Consider the following 15707-nt stretch of genomic DNA (forward strand, 5'->3'; position numbering starts at 1 on the left):
TGAAGAGGCTGGCCAATCAGGTTTCTGTCCAAACTGGCATATTTTGAGAGTGGAATGAGCTAACATTACTTACTAAAATGGGATGCAATAGCCATAGGAAGGGAGAAAGAAGATGTGCATATGCATAGATTAAAAGCAACACAAAAACACAGTTCCCTGGAGTATTAATCTTGTTTGAATAATGAAGGAATCTAGTGCCCAGTGTCAAGGTAAGTTTTTGATAACTGGCTGACAAAGTACTGAATATTTACTCTTTCTCAAAAATCAAAAGATTCATACAGTTCTAGTAACAGCCTTGGAGAACTGAAAGGAAGAGGTTAGAAAGATACCACTGTTTTGGTGCTATCTGAGGCATCTTAACCTGACTCAGGTCATGCTGGTACAGGGTCACTTGACAGACAGTGTCTAATTTATCTTTGACTCTCCTACAGCATCCAGCAAGGTAAGGACTCAATCAACATTTTACTCCAATGAATGGGGACCTGATAAAAGGGTCTCGGCCCAGCCCTTCCCAGCCTGACAACAGATGCCAGGCTACAGACTGGGGTTGAAGAACACTGGGCTAGGATTTTGAGGCCACCATGGACTGATCTGATTCAATCCCTGTGGACCTCCAGAGTTTGTGGTTAGGTTTGCCTGTGGCAGAATCAAGGCAACCGATGCTGTTCTCTTGTGGTACAAAGTTCAACATACGGTATCTGCAGGGGTTTAGGTGTGGGGAATACACCAAGCAAATAAAGGCCCCAGAGTCTTAGATGCTTAAATATGACAAAGGGCAAGCATTATATAACTATACTGCAGCAGAGAAATAAAAGCATTATTTATGTATGCAATTAACAAAACTACCACCTTCTAGAAAGTCCAACAGCCACCAGGTAAAGAGAGTTCGTTTCTTTTTTCTTTTTTTTTTTTTTGGGCGGGGGGTGCGGTTACACGGGCCTCTCACTGTTGTGGCCTCTCCCGCTGCGGAGCACAGGCTCCGGACGCACAGACTCAGCGGCCATGGCCCACGGGCCCAGCCGCTCCGCGGCACGTGGGATCCTCCCGGACCAGGGCACGAACCCGTGTCCCCTGCATCGGCAAGCGGACTCTCAACCACCGCGCCACCAGGGAAGTCCGAGAGTTCGTTTCTTTAAGGCATGTTTACCAACAGTGCAATCATCACCTTCACCTTAAAATTTCATCTGATGGTACTGGTCCACTGTTCACTGTTAGCCTCTAACAGTGAACAGGGCGTTAAGATAATTTTGGAATGCAAACAGGCTACCTCACTTTTTGAAATGTTTTGGGGTGACCACAAATTGACCAGCTTTCAGTAAGCCAGAGTTGTTTTTCACATCCAAAGAATTGATTCGGTGGGACAAGAAAGCCCTCATGTATATTAAATAAAACACTACCAGGTAGATCAACTTTCATTCATTTAGATATAAAACGTGAAACTAGTACTTTGTCTATCTGCCCATGATCAGACGGAATCAGTGAAGTCAGAACAGTGTCGCTTCCCTAGGAACCGCTCCGCCCTCGCTCATTCTGACCCTGCTGACCCTGCTTACACTGCGGCCAACGTCAGGCCCCCGCAGCCCTACCCCCCATCCCGCCCCCAAGCCACAGTTAGTGATTTGGAACCAGACGGCAAGTGTCTGATCGGAAAACATTCCACCAAAGGGAGAACGAGCCAAGACTGACCACTAATTCTGCTTTGTCCTTCAACCTTTTGGCCTCCTTCATGTGAAAATCTGCTTGTTGTCTGAAAGAGAAGAAAAGACCAGGGGTGGGTCACAGGAACCTAAAAGTACTGGACTGGGGCAAGATGACTTAAGACGACTGGAGGGGGACAAGGATGGGAGGAGACGCAGGGCAAGGAGGAGGCAGGGGGAAGGGGAGGGGGAGGGAGAAGCAGCAGCATCCAAAGTCTTACTTGTCCAACTTCATGTGAGGCTTCCCTGGCTTGGAGTTACCGTTTGGCAAAGAAGGCACTGGAAAACGATTTGCAGTATCTCCAGAAGATCCCTTAAAAAAGATCACCACATCAATCACCCTGTAACATTTAAGACCATTGGCCTAACTGTACCGTCTCTCTAAATTAGCCCCAAATCGTTCAAAAGCAAGGAACTCAAATGCTGCACACTCTAGCTTGGTCATGCACTTTTTCAGCTAGATTCAACTGAAACTGTAGATTTGGATTGTATCGGGGACACAGAAAAGCCATAAGACAAGAATGCCCAAGAGAACAGATTATCAACAAAGCCAAATTTAACATTTTCTCTTAAGCAATACATACACACACACACACACACACACTCACCTACCCCAGGTTAACAGGAAGGAAGGAATCTGTATTCAAGAAAGTGGATACTTTTCCCCTCATTATCACTAATAATGAAAGTATTTGAGATCAAACATCCATACCAAGAACTAACCAGGGTAATCATGTTTTACTGCAAAACACCTGATAGAAAATTAACACAAAAATCTATTCTGATTTTTCACTTTAAGAAGAATAAACTGCCACCTAAATTTTCAGGTAATATGAACTATCTTTTACTCTCCCTCTGAAAAGTAGAGCTTTAAGCACAAATAACTCATTACTGCTTTATTAAAAGTGATGAATAGCTCTGAAATACCATGGTAGAAAACTTATCTTATTTGGGCATTTAAAGTAAAGACACACCAACACATTCCCTTTCATACATTCCTGCCTCCCCTCCTTACTTTGTGTTCTGTAGAGCTTCCAGAGCCCTTCCCCTCTACTTTTCTGTGCTTGGAAACAGAAGAGTCTCTGTGGTTGCCCTTGGTACTACTGGCACTTTTGGGAGGGTCCTGGCCACTGGGGTCTGCTTCCTGCCTTGACCTCTTTTGTGCAGGCTTGGCTGGCTTCTGGGAGGATGAGGACGAGGATGACACAAGTGAAGGGGGAAGCATTTCCTTCTTTGAGGGCTCAGAGGAGGGCCTGGGCGTTCTGGAATGAAACATCATGCAAAACTAAGTTAAGGCAAAACATGAACCGTATAACTTAGTTGTTGAGTTATAAGGACAAAACGGCTGTTGACACAAAAGATAAAGATATCACAGAGCCATGACATCCATTTTTGTAGAAAGGCCAAATTTCAGAGCCCTTTTTTTGATGCCTTTGCAAACTACAGTCCTACCTGTGAGTAATAAATGAAGTTGTACGATTTGTCACTAAGCTTGCGGAGTCTGCCAATGGTCTTACCTTTACCCAAGCGAGTCACTCTGCAGTAGCTGCTGCCCAACCTGCACCTTGTCTCTGCCAAGCAGGCAGGCCCAGCTGCCACCTCCTCTCTGCCCCCTTCACATCTGACCCCTTCTCTCCCTCTCTTTCAAATCTCTGTTCGTTCCTACATGGTGACATGACTCACTTGTTTTTGCCAAGTCTTTTTGTGCTTCTGATAAATCTAAGTTTGCTGCCAAATGAACCGTTAATTCCTCTAAGGTCCTCGTGAAGGAAAACAAACAGAACTTTTATCGTCAAAACGAGCCCGACGAGTTCACTATTCTCTTGTTCTACTGCAGAAGAAAAACGCTTTGCCATGTTGCCACCCAGGAAGATTCGATCACCTTCGCAGCCTGTTCCTAATCTCTATACTCACTTTGATTTAGAAGATTCTTTGTGGGAGGATGAGGGTGACGACTGCGATTTGACTTCTTTCTCCACCCTGATTTTCTTGCTATTGTGGTCTCTTTCTGCTTCACCCTATTATTGTAGTATAACAGCAAATTATTACAAACATAATTGTACAGACAAAATAGAAAAAAATATGCAGCAAGGTCAATGAGAGCAAGCAGACTTTTGGAAACTTCTAAACACACACAGAAACCTTGTAAGTATCTACACTGTGTATGGGGGTGGGTGGGTGGTGAGGGCAGCAGACCATCTAGATTTGATGTGATTTGTACTGAGACGGATTTGTACATGAGGAAGGACTAAGGAAAGAACCAGGTTTTTCTCTATCCAGGAAGAAAACAGTTGCGTTTTCCCATGACAACATGTATATCAAATTTACAGAAAGTCCAAAATGCAGGCTCCTTCCCCCTGGTCTGTGCTCACGTAATGGCCCTGTGGGAAGAAAGCTTTCTAGCAAGGACAGTGAAGCGACGGGTGGGAGTCCTTCAATCGACTCAGGTGCTTTAGAATTAAACTCCTCAACTGTCAGCTCACAGGGAGAGAAATCTGGGACACCACCAGCCAATCTAGGACAATCCCTAAAAAACCCTAAATCCTCTCTTAGAGCCTTAAAGGGAAAAACAACATTCTTCAAATGATCTCATTGTGGGAGGCCCCGGTTTTCACCACAGTCTCTCCCTCATTCTCTGAATTTCTCCAAGAAAAATGAATAAATTAAGATGTGTAGGCTCAAGCTCTGCCCAGGCGCTAATCAGCGGCCTGGCCCTGCTCAAAAGGAGGGAAATAGCAAAACATGCCCTTCTCTCCCCCGGCATTCTGCAAGCAAGCATGCCTGGGTGTGCGCCTCCATCCAGCCTTTCATAAATTCTGCAGAAAACTTCTCTCTCTTGTTTCAAAATGGACCATTCAAGGTGGCTTATAAGGATACTTGGCGTTCATCTCCCGGTGTCTGCACAGGTGAGGACATTAAGAAGAAGGGAAAATATGGGTGGAGGAAAGAAATCCAAGGGAAGGCTGGTACTTCGGTACCACTGGAAGCCGATTCCACTCTGTCCTGCACACTCCATCCCAGAGCTGCACAGCACTTGGACACGGCTAGTCCACAGCGACAAGTGAAGTCAGGGATTTTGTCCAAAAAAGGAGAACGTAATCATTTTTCTACTGATGAAATACTTAAGTGGTAATTTTAGACACATTGGATTAAATTATTTTTCACTGTTTTTTTTCCTTTTTATATTCTTTTTTTTTTTTTTTTTGCGCGGTATGTGGGCCTCTCACTGTTGTGGCCTCTCCCGTTGCGGAGCACAGGCTCCGGACGCACAGGCTCAGCGGCCATGGCTCACGGGCCCAGCCGCTCCGCGGCATGTGGGATCTTCCCGGACCGGGGCACGAACCCGTGTCCCCTGCACCGGCAGGCGGACTCTCAACCACCGCGCCACCAGGGAAGCCCCCTTTTTATATTCTTAACGTAGCTACTAGAAAATTTTAAGTTATGTATGTGGGTCAGAACTGTTTTACACATTTTTCTAGAGGTGATCTGCAAAATGGACCTTGAACTTCCAATGAGCCGATGCAAAGAAAGAATTATTAAATGTATAGGTTAGGTAAGATAAAAACAAATCAGTTGCTCAGAAATATAACCATTCATTACAGAAGACCGGGGAAAAAGGGTCTTGAGGGACTTCATAAGGAGAGAACACATTATGTGAATAAGCACATCCCACAGGCACGGCTGAAACAGTAAATTTCACACGGCTGTTTCTCACGTGACAGGCAGTGCAGGCCGGCAGCACAAGCCTGGAGCACAGTTCAGGACAGATGAAAGGTCCTGGCACAGGTCAGGAGAGGCCTGTTGCAGCTCTGCCCAGCATGTAACTCACCCTCCATTCAACAATTCATAATGAACTCAATGTTGGCAGAGAAGAAAGAATAAACCAGAAGTGACTGGTTAAAATAGAACCCTACTACTAAGGGGTGTCCCCTTATCACTACACCCACTGTGGCCAAGAGGCTCTGCTACCAATGGCCCCAGTGAATTCTCTTGAGTTTTAGATTAAAGGCCACACAGCTGGCCCAGCAAGCATTACAAGAGGGTGGGAAATTTATCTTTGGGAAAAGTCACAGAATTGGCTAAAATACCCAGGCAGATAATTAACTTGCACATGAAGTAGTTAGTAATACATAGTTTTTTAAATGGAAGGCAATTCCAGGCAGTTAAGGACATGTGGGATAAGTCCCCAAGACAAAGCTAAGCATAAATGGTCCACAAGGTTACTTTCTAAAGAAAACACCAAACCCCAGAGGTGGAATGAGAGTTAGTTTTTGTTTGTATATCTCCATGCTGCTTAGGACATTCTAGTTATAACTAGAAACCAAAGTGGCAGGCCTTATAAACCACACATGAAAATAAGATTCATAGTGAGTCAATCCTCACAAACTGGTTTTGACCCTGGCTTGTGCCAATCAGTGACTCAAGAGCACAGCCCCAAACCAAGAATCACCAAAGACTAACTTCAATGCCAGCTTTAACAACTATGTTGGCACTTACTGGAATAATACACTTTACGCTGACATGTAGCAACTTAGAAGCTGCTAATACTCTGTCAGCTGGTAGAATGTAAGCCGTTAAACCAATTAAGCAAAATCCCCTTCTGTTGACTGTGCTTGCTTTGACCCGAATTCACGCCTGCGGGCTGGGGTCAGTATTTTTGTAGTTGGAACCCTCTTGTCTTCTGTAGGAAGAGTCCCAGAGGCATCCCCAGAGCAGGCACTCTGTGAGCATTCGTCAGCTGGCCCAGAAGCAGACCTGCACTACAACCCTAAGTGGATGGATTTAGCAAAGCGCCATGAGAGAGGGAGTCATCTGATCCTGGGTGGCAGGAAACACAGACTTGAATTCCAAGACTGGAAAACAGAAGGCAAGGAGTTCTTGAGATGTTTCTGGGTCAAGAAGCTATTTGAAAGTGAGGTGAGAGTGACGTCCTCTCTTCAGAAGGAAAAAGGAGTCTCCTTTGCTCAGTGGCTTATCCATAGATCAACTCCCATTTCAGGGACCCCTGTCTAAGGTCTGGGTCTTGGACACTCCCTTTTTCCAGAAGGACAATGTCTCGACGGTGCCCGCATCTCCAACAGGAGGAGCCTGCCGGCCGATGACTGTTCCTAACTGACTTGTTTACTCTTCTTAGCCTGTTGGGTCAGGCAGCCTCAGATTATCTGCCAAATGCTGCTCCACCTACAGAGTGGAGCAAAAGGGCAAGAATGAACACCATAAAAGGAAGATCCGGGACTGTGCTAGGCCAAGCCGGTTTCTGAAGAGAAGGCCTCCAGGGCAGCCTGCTGCCTGCCCCAGCACCTGACTCACCAACTAGGTGCCATGGATAACAGGGGGCAGTGAAAGCGGCTGTTTTAGAACTAACACTCGTTTGGGGCCATAGTTTCTAACAGGCAGAAAGATAATCGACTCAGAGCTTAGCCATGATGGGGAGAGATGACGGGCATCTGGAAGGGAAGCTAAAGTGTGGCGGGCACTAGGGTGGCAGGAGTGGGGACAATGGAGGGGTTGAGCCAGGGATGATATGGTAACAGCCCGTCAGTACACTGATCTGGAAGTACGACCTCAGGCCTTGCTCCAAGAATGCCACCAACGCCCCCCAACCTGCACCCACCCCCTAACAGGTACTTGCACACACACACCCTGCTCCTCCAGCCCCACCCTACTAAAAGCAAGAAAGGTGTGAAAGAGGGACTTCCCTGGTGGTCGAGTGGTAAAGAATCTGCCTTCCAATGCAGGGGATGCAGGTTTAATCCCTGGTCAGGGAACAAAGATTCCACATGCTGCAGGGCAACTAAGCCCACACGCCACAACTACTGAGCTCGTGGACCTCAAGGAGAGAAACTTCGTGCTGCAAACAACAGAGCCCACGAGCCCTGGAGCTTGCGCACAACTAGAGAAGAGAAAACCCGCATGCCACAACTAGAGAGAAGCCCGCACACCACGACAGATCCTGCATTCCTCAACGAAGATCCCACGTGCCACAACTGAGACCCAATGCAGCCAAACATAAATACAATAAATAAATACATAAATAATAAATATTAAAAAAAAAAAAGATGTGAAAGAGAGCAAAGGAGCCAAGATCCACTAGACTGGGAGGGGTCAGCATACTGAGCTCCAGACCTGCTTTTGCTAAGCAGCCAAGTGATGGAAGGCCTTTCTGGACCCCATCTATAGAAGGTAGCAGCTGAACAAGAGACACATGCGGCCTCCGCACTCCAATTCTAAACTCTATCCTCCTCTCCCACAGGGAAGCAAATATGCTTGGTAGCACATGGAGCATAGCAAAAGCAGAGAAGCAGCCTTTGGGGAAGTTCAGGTACTTTTCTGGGATTTGCCTCTGCAGGAGGTTCAATAAGACGACGCCACAGCAGGTCAGTCCAAGCTGACCCCAAGAATGAGGCAGGTTATATTCACTGGGGAAAGTACCACAGAAAAGCAAAGGGAATCCACTCTTTTCCTTCTTTTGGGTGAGGGAATACACAGGCATTAGACTGACCCTAAAACAGCTCTTCAGATGATGCTTTTAGGGTAACTAACAGGCATGAAGAAATTAGATGTAAGTGGCTTTAGGAAATTATAGGGATGACTTTTCAAACCCTTGATTTTGAAGGATAATAACTGGGAAGGTTGATCTGGAGAAACAACCCAAGAGAAAACAGTCAGATCTTGGGAAGGTCTGAACTAACCATCAAGCAATAAAAATGCACATTTTCTCACCAGATCCCATAACTTCCCTCCCCACTCCTCAAAACACACATAAACAATGGCACTGAAATGTTTTTCCAAAAGTGTCCAAGCTTCTGGGTCCGTAAAGCAGTTATTTATAAAAAGGGAAAGACCTGAATGAATGTAACCTCCCAGTTCTGTTATTTGTCTAAACGACTGTTGAGACAGTCCAGCATTTTATTTGAAAGACATCTATAAGGTGACTGAATGAAATGAGGATATCTATGAAAGCACCGAGAGCAATGCTTAGCTCTATGCATGTTTGGTGTGCTTTTAGAATCCTCTCATTTGCACTGTCCTGATTGTATATTATCTTGTGCTTCTCAACTTCAACTTTTCTTCCAAGTCTGGAAAACATAAAGCTTAAAAATTATATAAAAGAAAATGTAAGTTCTATTTTAAATTCTAAACTGTAATCAGGTTGAAGAAATTCTGTAGTTTATGTAAGGAGCACCATGTGAGTTAATGTCTACTTACCCTCACAGTTTTCTCTTTTTTCTCATGAATTGTCCCCAACCCACTCCTTTAAAGTAGAAGAAAAAAAAGAAAAAGGGGGGAAAAAAATATAGGTACATTTCTATAGGTGCCACATTTGATGGCTTCATCACAGCTATTAACCACTATTAACTCTTTTTTTTTCAGGCTTAAAAAATATGGTTTTTAAAATATAAGGGGAGACTTGGGGGGAATATTTAATCTTCATAATGGAATCCTTTTTTTTAACATCTTTATTGGAGTATAATTGCTTTACAATGGTGTGTTAGTTGCTGCTGTATAACAAAGTAAATCAGCTATACATATACATATATCCACATATCCCCTCCCTCTTGCGTCTCCCTCCCACCCTCCCTCTCCCACCCTCCCTCTCCCACCCCCTTAGGTGGTCACAAAGCACCGAGCTGATCTCCCTGTGCTATGCAGCTGCTTCCCACTAGCTATCTATTTTACACTGGGTAGTGTATATATGTCCATGCCACTCTGTCACTTCATCCCAGCTTACTCTTCCACCTCCCCATGTCCCCGTGTTCTCTAACTCTTTATGATCTTTTTCTCACACTTTTGAGTCTAAAATGGCTTTAAGGGTTTGTTAACCCTCTGAAAATATTTGTTAAATTTTGTGCCAAGAGAGGGATGAACCTTTAAATAAATCCCACTAATGCAAAGGAGCAGGAACATTATTCAACGGCTCTCACTATATTCTCGTGGCGTTTTTTCTAGTGTTCACACTCAATATGAAGAAAATGAACAGGTCTTCACTATCCAAATTCGGGGGAAAGCACCTAAGCTTAAAAAGAGAACTGGGCTGCCCACAGAGCTGCCCCGCTCGTCCAAGGGTGGTGGCCAAAGGTACCCTGAGCAAGTAGAGTCAGGGTCCTGACAGGAAAGGGGGAGCCTGCCCCTTGCAGAGAGAACCTGAGGTTACGATGTTCAGTATTAATATCACCACCTGGAATCCAGCAGGAAGGAAAACCAATGACACACAGTTCTCTGATCATGTTTATATTTATCTGAAAGCTCCTAAGTAATGTTTCTAACCAGTGACACTGTTGGCTGATGTTTATATTTATCTGAAAACTCCTAAGTAATGTTTCTAACCAGTGACATACTTCAGGCCAGGAATTCCTGGTTGTCGAGATCCATGATGTCTAAATGCACCACACTGGAGAGATTTCTTGGTCCAAAACACTAGCTTTATACAATCCTGGCCTGGTAATAAGGTTCTGCTCCAGAGCCTTAGGCATTAGGATCACCTGAGGAGTTAGAAAATAACAATGGGAGTGTGGGGCTGGGGGGTGGCACACATCCTGCCACCAGTACTGAGGGTTCCCTGGGGGACAGGAATGTGCAGCCAGGGTTTGTAACCACTGGTTCAGTCCCTGATCCTGTCAGTCCCACAGCAGGGAGGCAGGCTGTTCCCAGAGCCAGATCTCTCAGCTGCCTGCCAGAGCTTTAAGGCAAGCGTGGACTTGCCTAAGATGAGGCAGTCATTATTTCTCCATCTTTTGAACAGAAAGATAAATAAGCTGCCCTAGGAGAGCTCAGCCAAGGGCTGGAAATGGCTTTCAGAGGGCACAGTTCATATACTCAACAGGGACAGCTGAATTTCCCTTTCTGGAGCTGCAAGCAGAGCTTCTAGATTTGCACTGGAGGGTGGACTGGTCTGACAACTGTCTGGGGAGCCTCCAATTTCCAACATTTACCCCTGGTTAGTAAGCGCTTTAGAAGCTAATACTTCTCCCCACTCCAGCTGACGCAGAAGGTCAGCAGTGGAGACTAGATAGTATTAGGGTAGCTGGGGGACAGGTGACAAAAGACTTCCCAGGAGGAGGTAAAAGAGTGTATTTTTGCTATTGATTCTATGTATAAAATAGGTAACTAATGAGAACCTACTGTATAGCTCAGGGAACTCTACTCAGTGCTCTGTGGTGACCTAAATGGGAAGGAAATCCAAAAAAGAGGGGATATTTGTACACATAGAGCTGATTCATTTTGCTGTACAGTAGAAATTAACACAACATTGTAAAGCAACTATACTCCAATAAAAATTAATTTAAAAGAAGATGATGTGATATATACATATGTACAAAATAAAATAAAACATACATCATGAAAAAAAAGTATATTTTTAAGATTTCTCAGGTATATTAGATGCAGGCACCTTTTCCTAGCCTGGCCCATCATAATTTTCTCCATAAAGTTTTACACCTCTTACAGGCACACATCGTTTTAAAAGTTATCGAGGACTTCCCTGGTGGTGCAGTGGTTAAGAATCCACCTGCCAATGCAGGAGACACGGGTTCAATCCCTGGTCTGGGAAGATCCCACATGCCGCGGAGCAACTAAGCCCGTGCACCACAACTACTGAAGCCTGCGCGCTTAGAGCCCGTGCTCCGCAACAAGAGAAACCACCGCAATGAGAAGCCCGCGCACCGCAACGAAGAGTAGCCCCCGCTCGCCCCAACTAGAGAAAACTCACGTGCAGCAATGAAGACCCAATGCAGCCAAAAATAAATAAAATTAAAAAAAAAAACTAAACTAGTTATCAGGAATGAGAATACACCTTCCTCTAGCTGAAACAGCACTGCCAAGTGGCACTTGATCCCACCCCACTGGACTTGCCCGCTGCAATTATGGTGGCAATACACACCCTCACGTCTCATTTGACAAGGTGCTCGAGAAACTGTCGCCCTTTACTATTTGGTAAAGTCACATTATATTTTTAACCTAGTGGAGTAATCAGTCAAATCAGACATGACAGCAGTCTTCATGATCTTTTTGTCCTTGTTATTCTTAGCTCAACTTCCACAACTGAGTAAGAGTTTTTTATGTATTTATAAGAGTGTTTATATTCCTTCTCAGCAGGAAAGAGTTGGCCCATCTTGTGCCTTTCACTCTGAATCCTGGGTAGGCTGGCTTGGGAATGCCACTGTGGGGAAAACTCACTAATCTTTCACCATCAAGAAGCAGCAAAAAATATATATCAAGAGCTCAATAATTCAGAATAAAGATTGAAAGGCGATTATTCAAAATAGTGTATATGACCAAGTAACAAGGGTCTTAAATAATGCAGGGATTATTATTATTATTATTATTTTACTATGTTCATTCCTTAAGTGAAGCTTCCAAATACTATGATAAATGACAGATTTCAATACTTCACAATGTACCATAACAGCCTATATTACCCAAAAAGATGCCCCAACCATCTCTATAGCTCTAAAACTTTTTTTTCATAATGCTCTGCTCATTAGTAAAAGTCATTAATGGGAGTCACAAATTCTAAATCTGGTGGTTTCAAACTAATGAGGTGTTAGGTGGCCATGAGTTAAAACACGGATATAATATCAGTATCAAAATGATCAAAGTACAGGAGTAAAATTTAATATATAACACTCCTGTCAGTAATTCAGAATTAACATTTCAGTTCATGTAAGGTTTTAATTTCTAAGGCAAAACCTAATGAGCCAGGTGGTAAATACCAATATTATCACAATAGATAAAAACATACCCTTAATGCTATATTATTCTAAAGCAAGATATCCTTTTCAATGACTGCCTCATCTTTTTTTTCAAACTAGCAAGACTTAAAGCAATCTGGCATTTATCAACACTTATCTGCAGTAAAAGACTAACTCTGGTATAGTCGCAAAGGCAACATGGAATCCAAAGATTTCCAGCCTCTTCTAAGACGATTCAGAGTTAAAATCAAGGGCCAAAGACAGCCCCAAGTCCACAGCAGGTATGTTCCACACTGTAGGGGAAGGTCAGCCCCCCACTCACCTTTCTCTTTTTGGCCAACTTGCTTGAGTTTTCTGAGCTTCTCTTCTCAGAATCTGCCTTCTTCGCTGCCGATGGCTGTTTGTCTTCCGGTTTCTTGGGGCGGCTGCCCTTCCCAGGAGGCTGGGGTACCCGAGAGAGGAGGTCCAGGGTAATCTTCACCATCAAGCTTTGCGGGAGCGGAGTGTCCCTGAGCGGGGAGAGCAGCTTGGTGTCTCTCAAAGGCACCAGGGGTTTGTCCTTGCGGCGGTCCTCCTGGACGACCACTGCCAGTCGGCAGCCACTAGTCCTGGTGCCGCCGCTGCGGGCAGGGCCCTGGCTCTGGGTCAGGGGGACGAGGGCAAAGTGCTCGGGGCTCCTGTCCTCCGCCGCGTCCTTAGGAGGTGCCTTCGGGGGGGCCGGGGGGCCGCTCCTGTGCTTCTTCCGTTCGCTGGGGGTGGGCGCCACCGGCTTGGGCTCACGGCTCTCTGCGGCACGGGGCCGCCCTTTCGTCTTCACCTTGGGCTTGTCTTTGGAAGGCTGGTCTTTGGAGGCTTGGGGAGGAAGTCCAGGCTCGCTCTCCACCAGCAGACTGGCGCGCGCACCTGCATGCACATCCGCATGCCCCGGGGCGGAGGCCTTTACGGGCTTCTTGGGTTGTTTGGATCCCACGGTTTGCCTCTGTGGGGGCTCCTGATGGGCAGGGGACTTCTGACAGCTCCTCTTGCCCGCATGGGGGCCTTCGGAAGGCACCCGAGGGGCTTTGCTGGAGCTTTTAGGGGGAGGCTCTTTGGACTCCGGGCGCTCGTGACCTCCAGTGGCGCCGTCGCCACCCTTGCCTTTACTGTCCGGGTGCCGGGCCGGGGGCTCGGCGCTGCCCGGGGCCTCGGTGGGCGGCGCGGGCTGGCTGACTTTGGTCAGCCAGTTGTCCAGCTGCCATTTGTTTGTTGTTGGAGGTTCAGGCTACAAACAAGGAAAAAGAAGATAGGGTTAACTGACCAATAATGATACTCTTCTGGGTTAGTCACCCAATCCTACAGGACTGGCCGGGAGATGGAATCACTCCAAACCTAAGAATTCAGGTCCTTTTGACCCCCCTCTAATTATAGGTCAAATTCTATAACAATTAACTCTTAAAACAATCTTCCAATTTTTTCATGCTACAGGAATTTTGCTGTGGCCGACACTAATAATAGACCATTACATACTGACCAATGTAGACCACTGGCAACTGCGGAGAAATCTGTGTAATAAATATTTTGTTCCACTGGTAATTACCATATAATTTAAACAGAATTTTCACATTTTGGCTTGTGAACTCTTCTGTCAGAAAATGATAGGGAAAAATGAAGACTAAAAAGAATCTTTTCATCAAGGATTTTCAGAAGAAGGTCAGTGAGTAAGTCTTAGTGATTATGGATGGGTTTCAGGCTTTATCCCTTTTTTTGATGTACTTGTCAATTGAAAATGACTTTCTTCAAGACGATTTCATTTCTCTTATTCACTTAAAAATATTAATACATGACACAGCTTTCAGTTTATCGCAGACACACTGTCTTCTGATTTTCAAATTTTACAACTGGGTAAAAAGAACCAAGTGAGGTCACATTAGCCAGCCATTAGTCCCACTTGAATTCTTTAAAAATCAAACATGAAGTCTCCCGTTACAGGCAGTCTCTGAAATAGCACCTATTTTTCTAAGGAACACAGGGAGGCTCCAGAGCACACAATTAAGAGCAGTGAGATTATACTGATTATCTGTGCAACTCACTTGGCAAATAAACAGAAGTCCCTGACTTCTCCTGTTATCTTAACAGGAGATATCTTGTTAAAATCTTTGTTGATAACTGACTATTGATGCATGCGCGCTCTCTCTCTCCAAATGGGATATTAGATCTTATTAAAACAATGATGAGGACATCTTTATCTCCAAATTCTACTATTATGTCTTGCACACAGTGGTGTACATGAGATATTTATTTGGGCTTTTTCATGGGTGTATTACTGTACCCATAAATTTTATGCTATTTGGGAAAATATTCATGCCTTAATAAAGTAAGTAATGATTACTTTTTTTTTTAAAAAAGGGCAGTATGTCACTTGCATGCTTCATGCTTTTAAGATCCATTCTGACAGGTGGTTTGTATAAATGACTAAATCATTTCCACAACACAACAGGAAGTTAATCAAAGATATCTCACATGGGATTAAGTGATTAGATTATGGAGTAAGGAGCTCGCTCCAGTAAATGGATGACATAGGGAAGACTGCTAACAATTTTCCCAAGTGGAATATCCCAAACAATTCAATTCTATAAAAACAGGCAAACGTAATACGTTTAAGATATGTGGATATAACGTAAAGGCTTTGGGGCCAGTAAAAGGTTAGGTAGTAAAATGATCAGGTAGCTAGACTGGGCTTTTTGTGATTGTAACAAAATAGAACTAAGAGGAACTCTAAGGAACTAGGTAGGATCATACTTTGGCCAGAAAGAGGGCTACAGAATTGTGGGGTTTTGTTGTTGGTTTTTTTTCCCCTGCTTAAGACAACATACCTTCTTTGTAGCTCCCTCCACTTATATCAACTCTATCCCCATGCTCTCATTTGAATTTCAGAGCAGGGAGAGAGGGAAGAAGGAAACTACTCTGACAAAGTCCCACATAATCTAAAACTGCATTCAATATTCTAACAAAACAGGATGGTTATTTAGGGTAGAGAAAAGGTACACCATACCTACTTGTCAGACATGATTTCTTGAAAGACTTGAGGGCATGGTAGTTCTAATGGTTAAATGATTGGGAACAAGGCATTAAGATATATCATTTATATATTGGGAGACTGGGAGATTGGAATTGACATATATACACTATTGATACTATGTATAAAATAGATAACTAATGAGAACCTACTGTACAGCATAGGAAACTCTACTCAATGCTCTGTGGTGACCTAAATGGGAAGGAAATCCAAAAAAAGGGGGATATATGTATACATATGGCTGATTTACTTTGCTGTACAGTA

At 44.5% G+C, this 15707-nt stretch overlaps 1 protein-coding gene across 1 annotated transcript in view; it reads right to left on the bottom strand.

The window, feature by feature from the left end:
* The window catches only part of AFF1 (ALF transcription elongation factor 1), a 218310-nt gene that overhangs the window by 9662 nt on the left and 192941 nt on the right, over positions 1 to 15707 (bottom strand). Inside the window, exons 12-16 of the mRNA XM_079708903.1 lie at positions 12711 to 13649; positions 3612 to 3715; positions 2713 to 2959; positions 1919 to 2010; positions 1687 to 1747 (exon numbers count right to left, since the gene is read on the bottom strand). Of these exons, the coding sequence (XP_079565029.1) occupies positions 1687 to 1747; positions 1919 to 2010; positions 2713 to 2959; positions 3612 to 3715; positions 12711 to 13649 (1443 nt within the window). The remainder of the gene's footprint in view (positions 1 to 1686; positions 1748 to 1918; positions 2011 to 2712; positions 2960 to 3611; positions 3716 to 12710; positions 13650 to 15707) is intronic.

Source organism: Hyperoodon ampullatus (assembly GCF_949752795.1).
Source record: "Hyperoodon ampullatus genome assembly, chromosome: 1".
Classification (NCBI taxonomy): Eukaryota; Metazoa; Chordata; class Mammalia; order Artiodactyla; family Ziphiidae; genus Hyperoodon; species Hyperoodon ampullatus.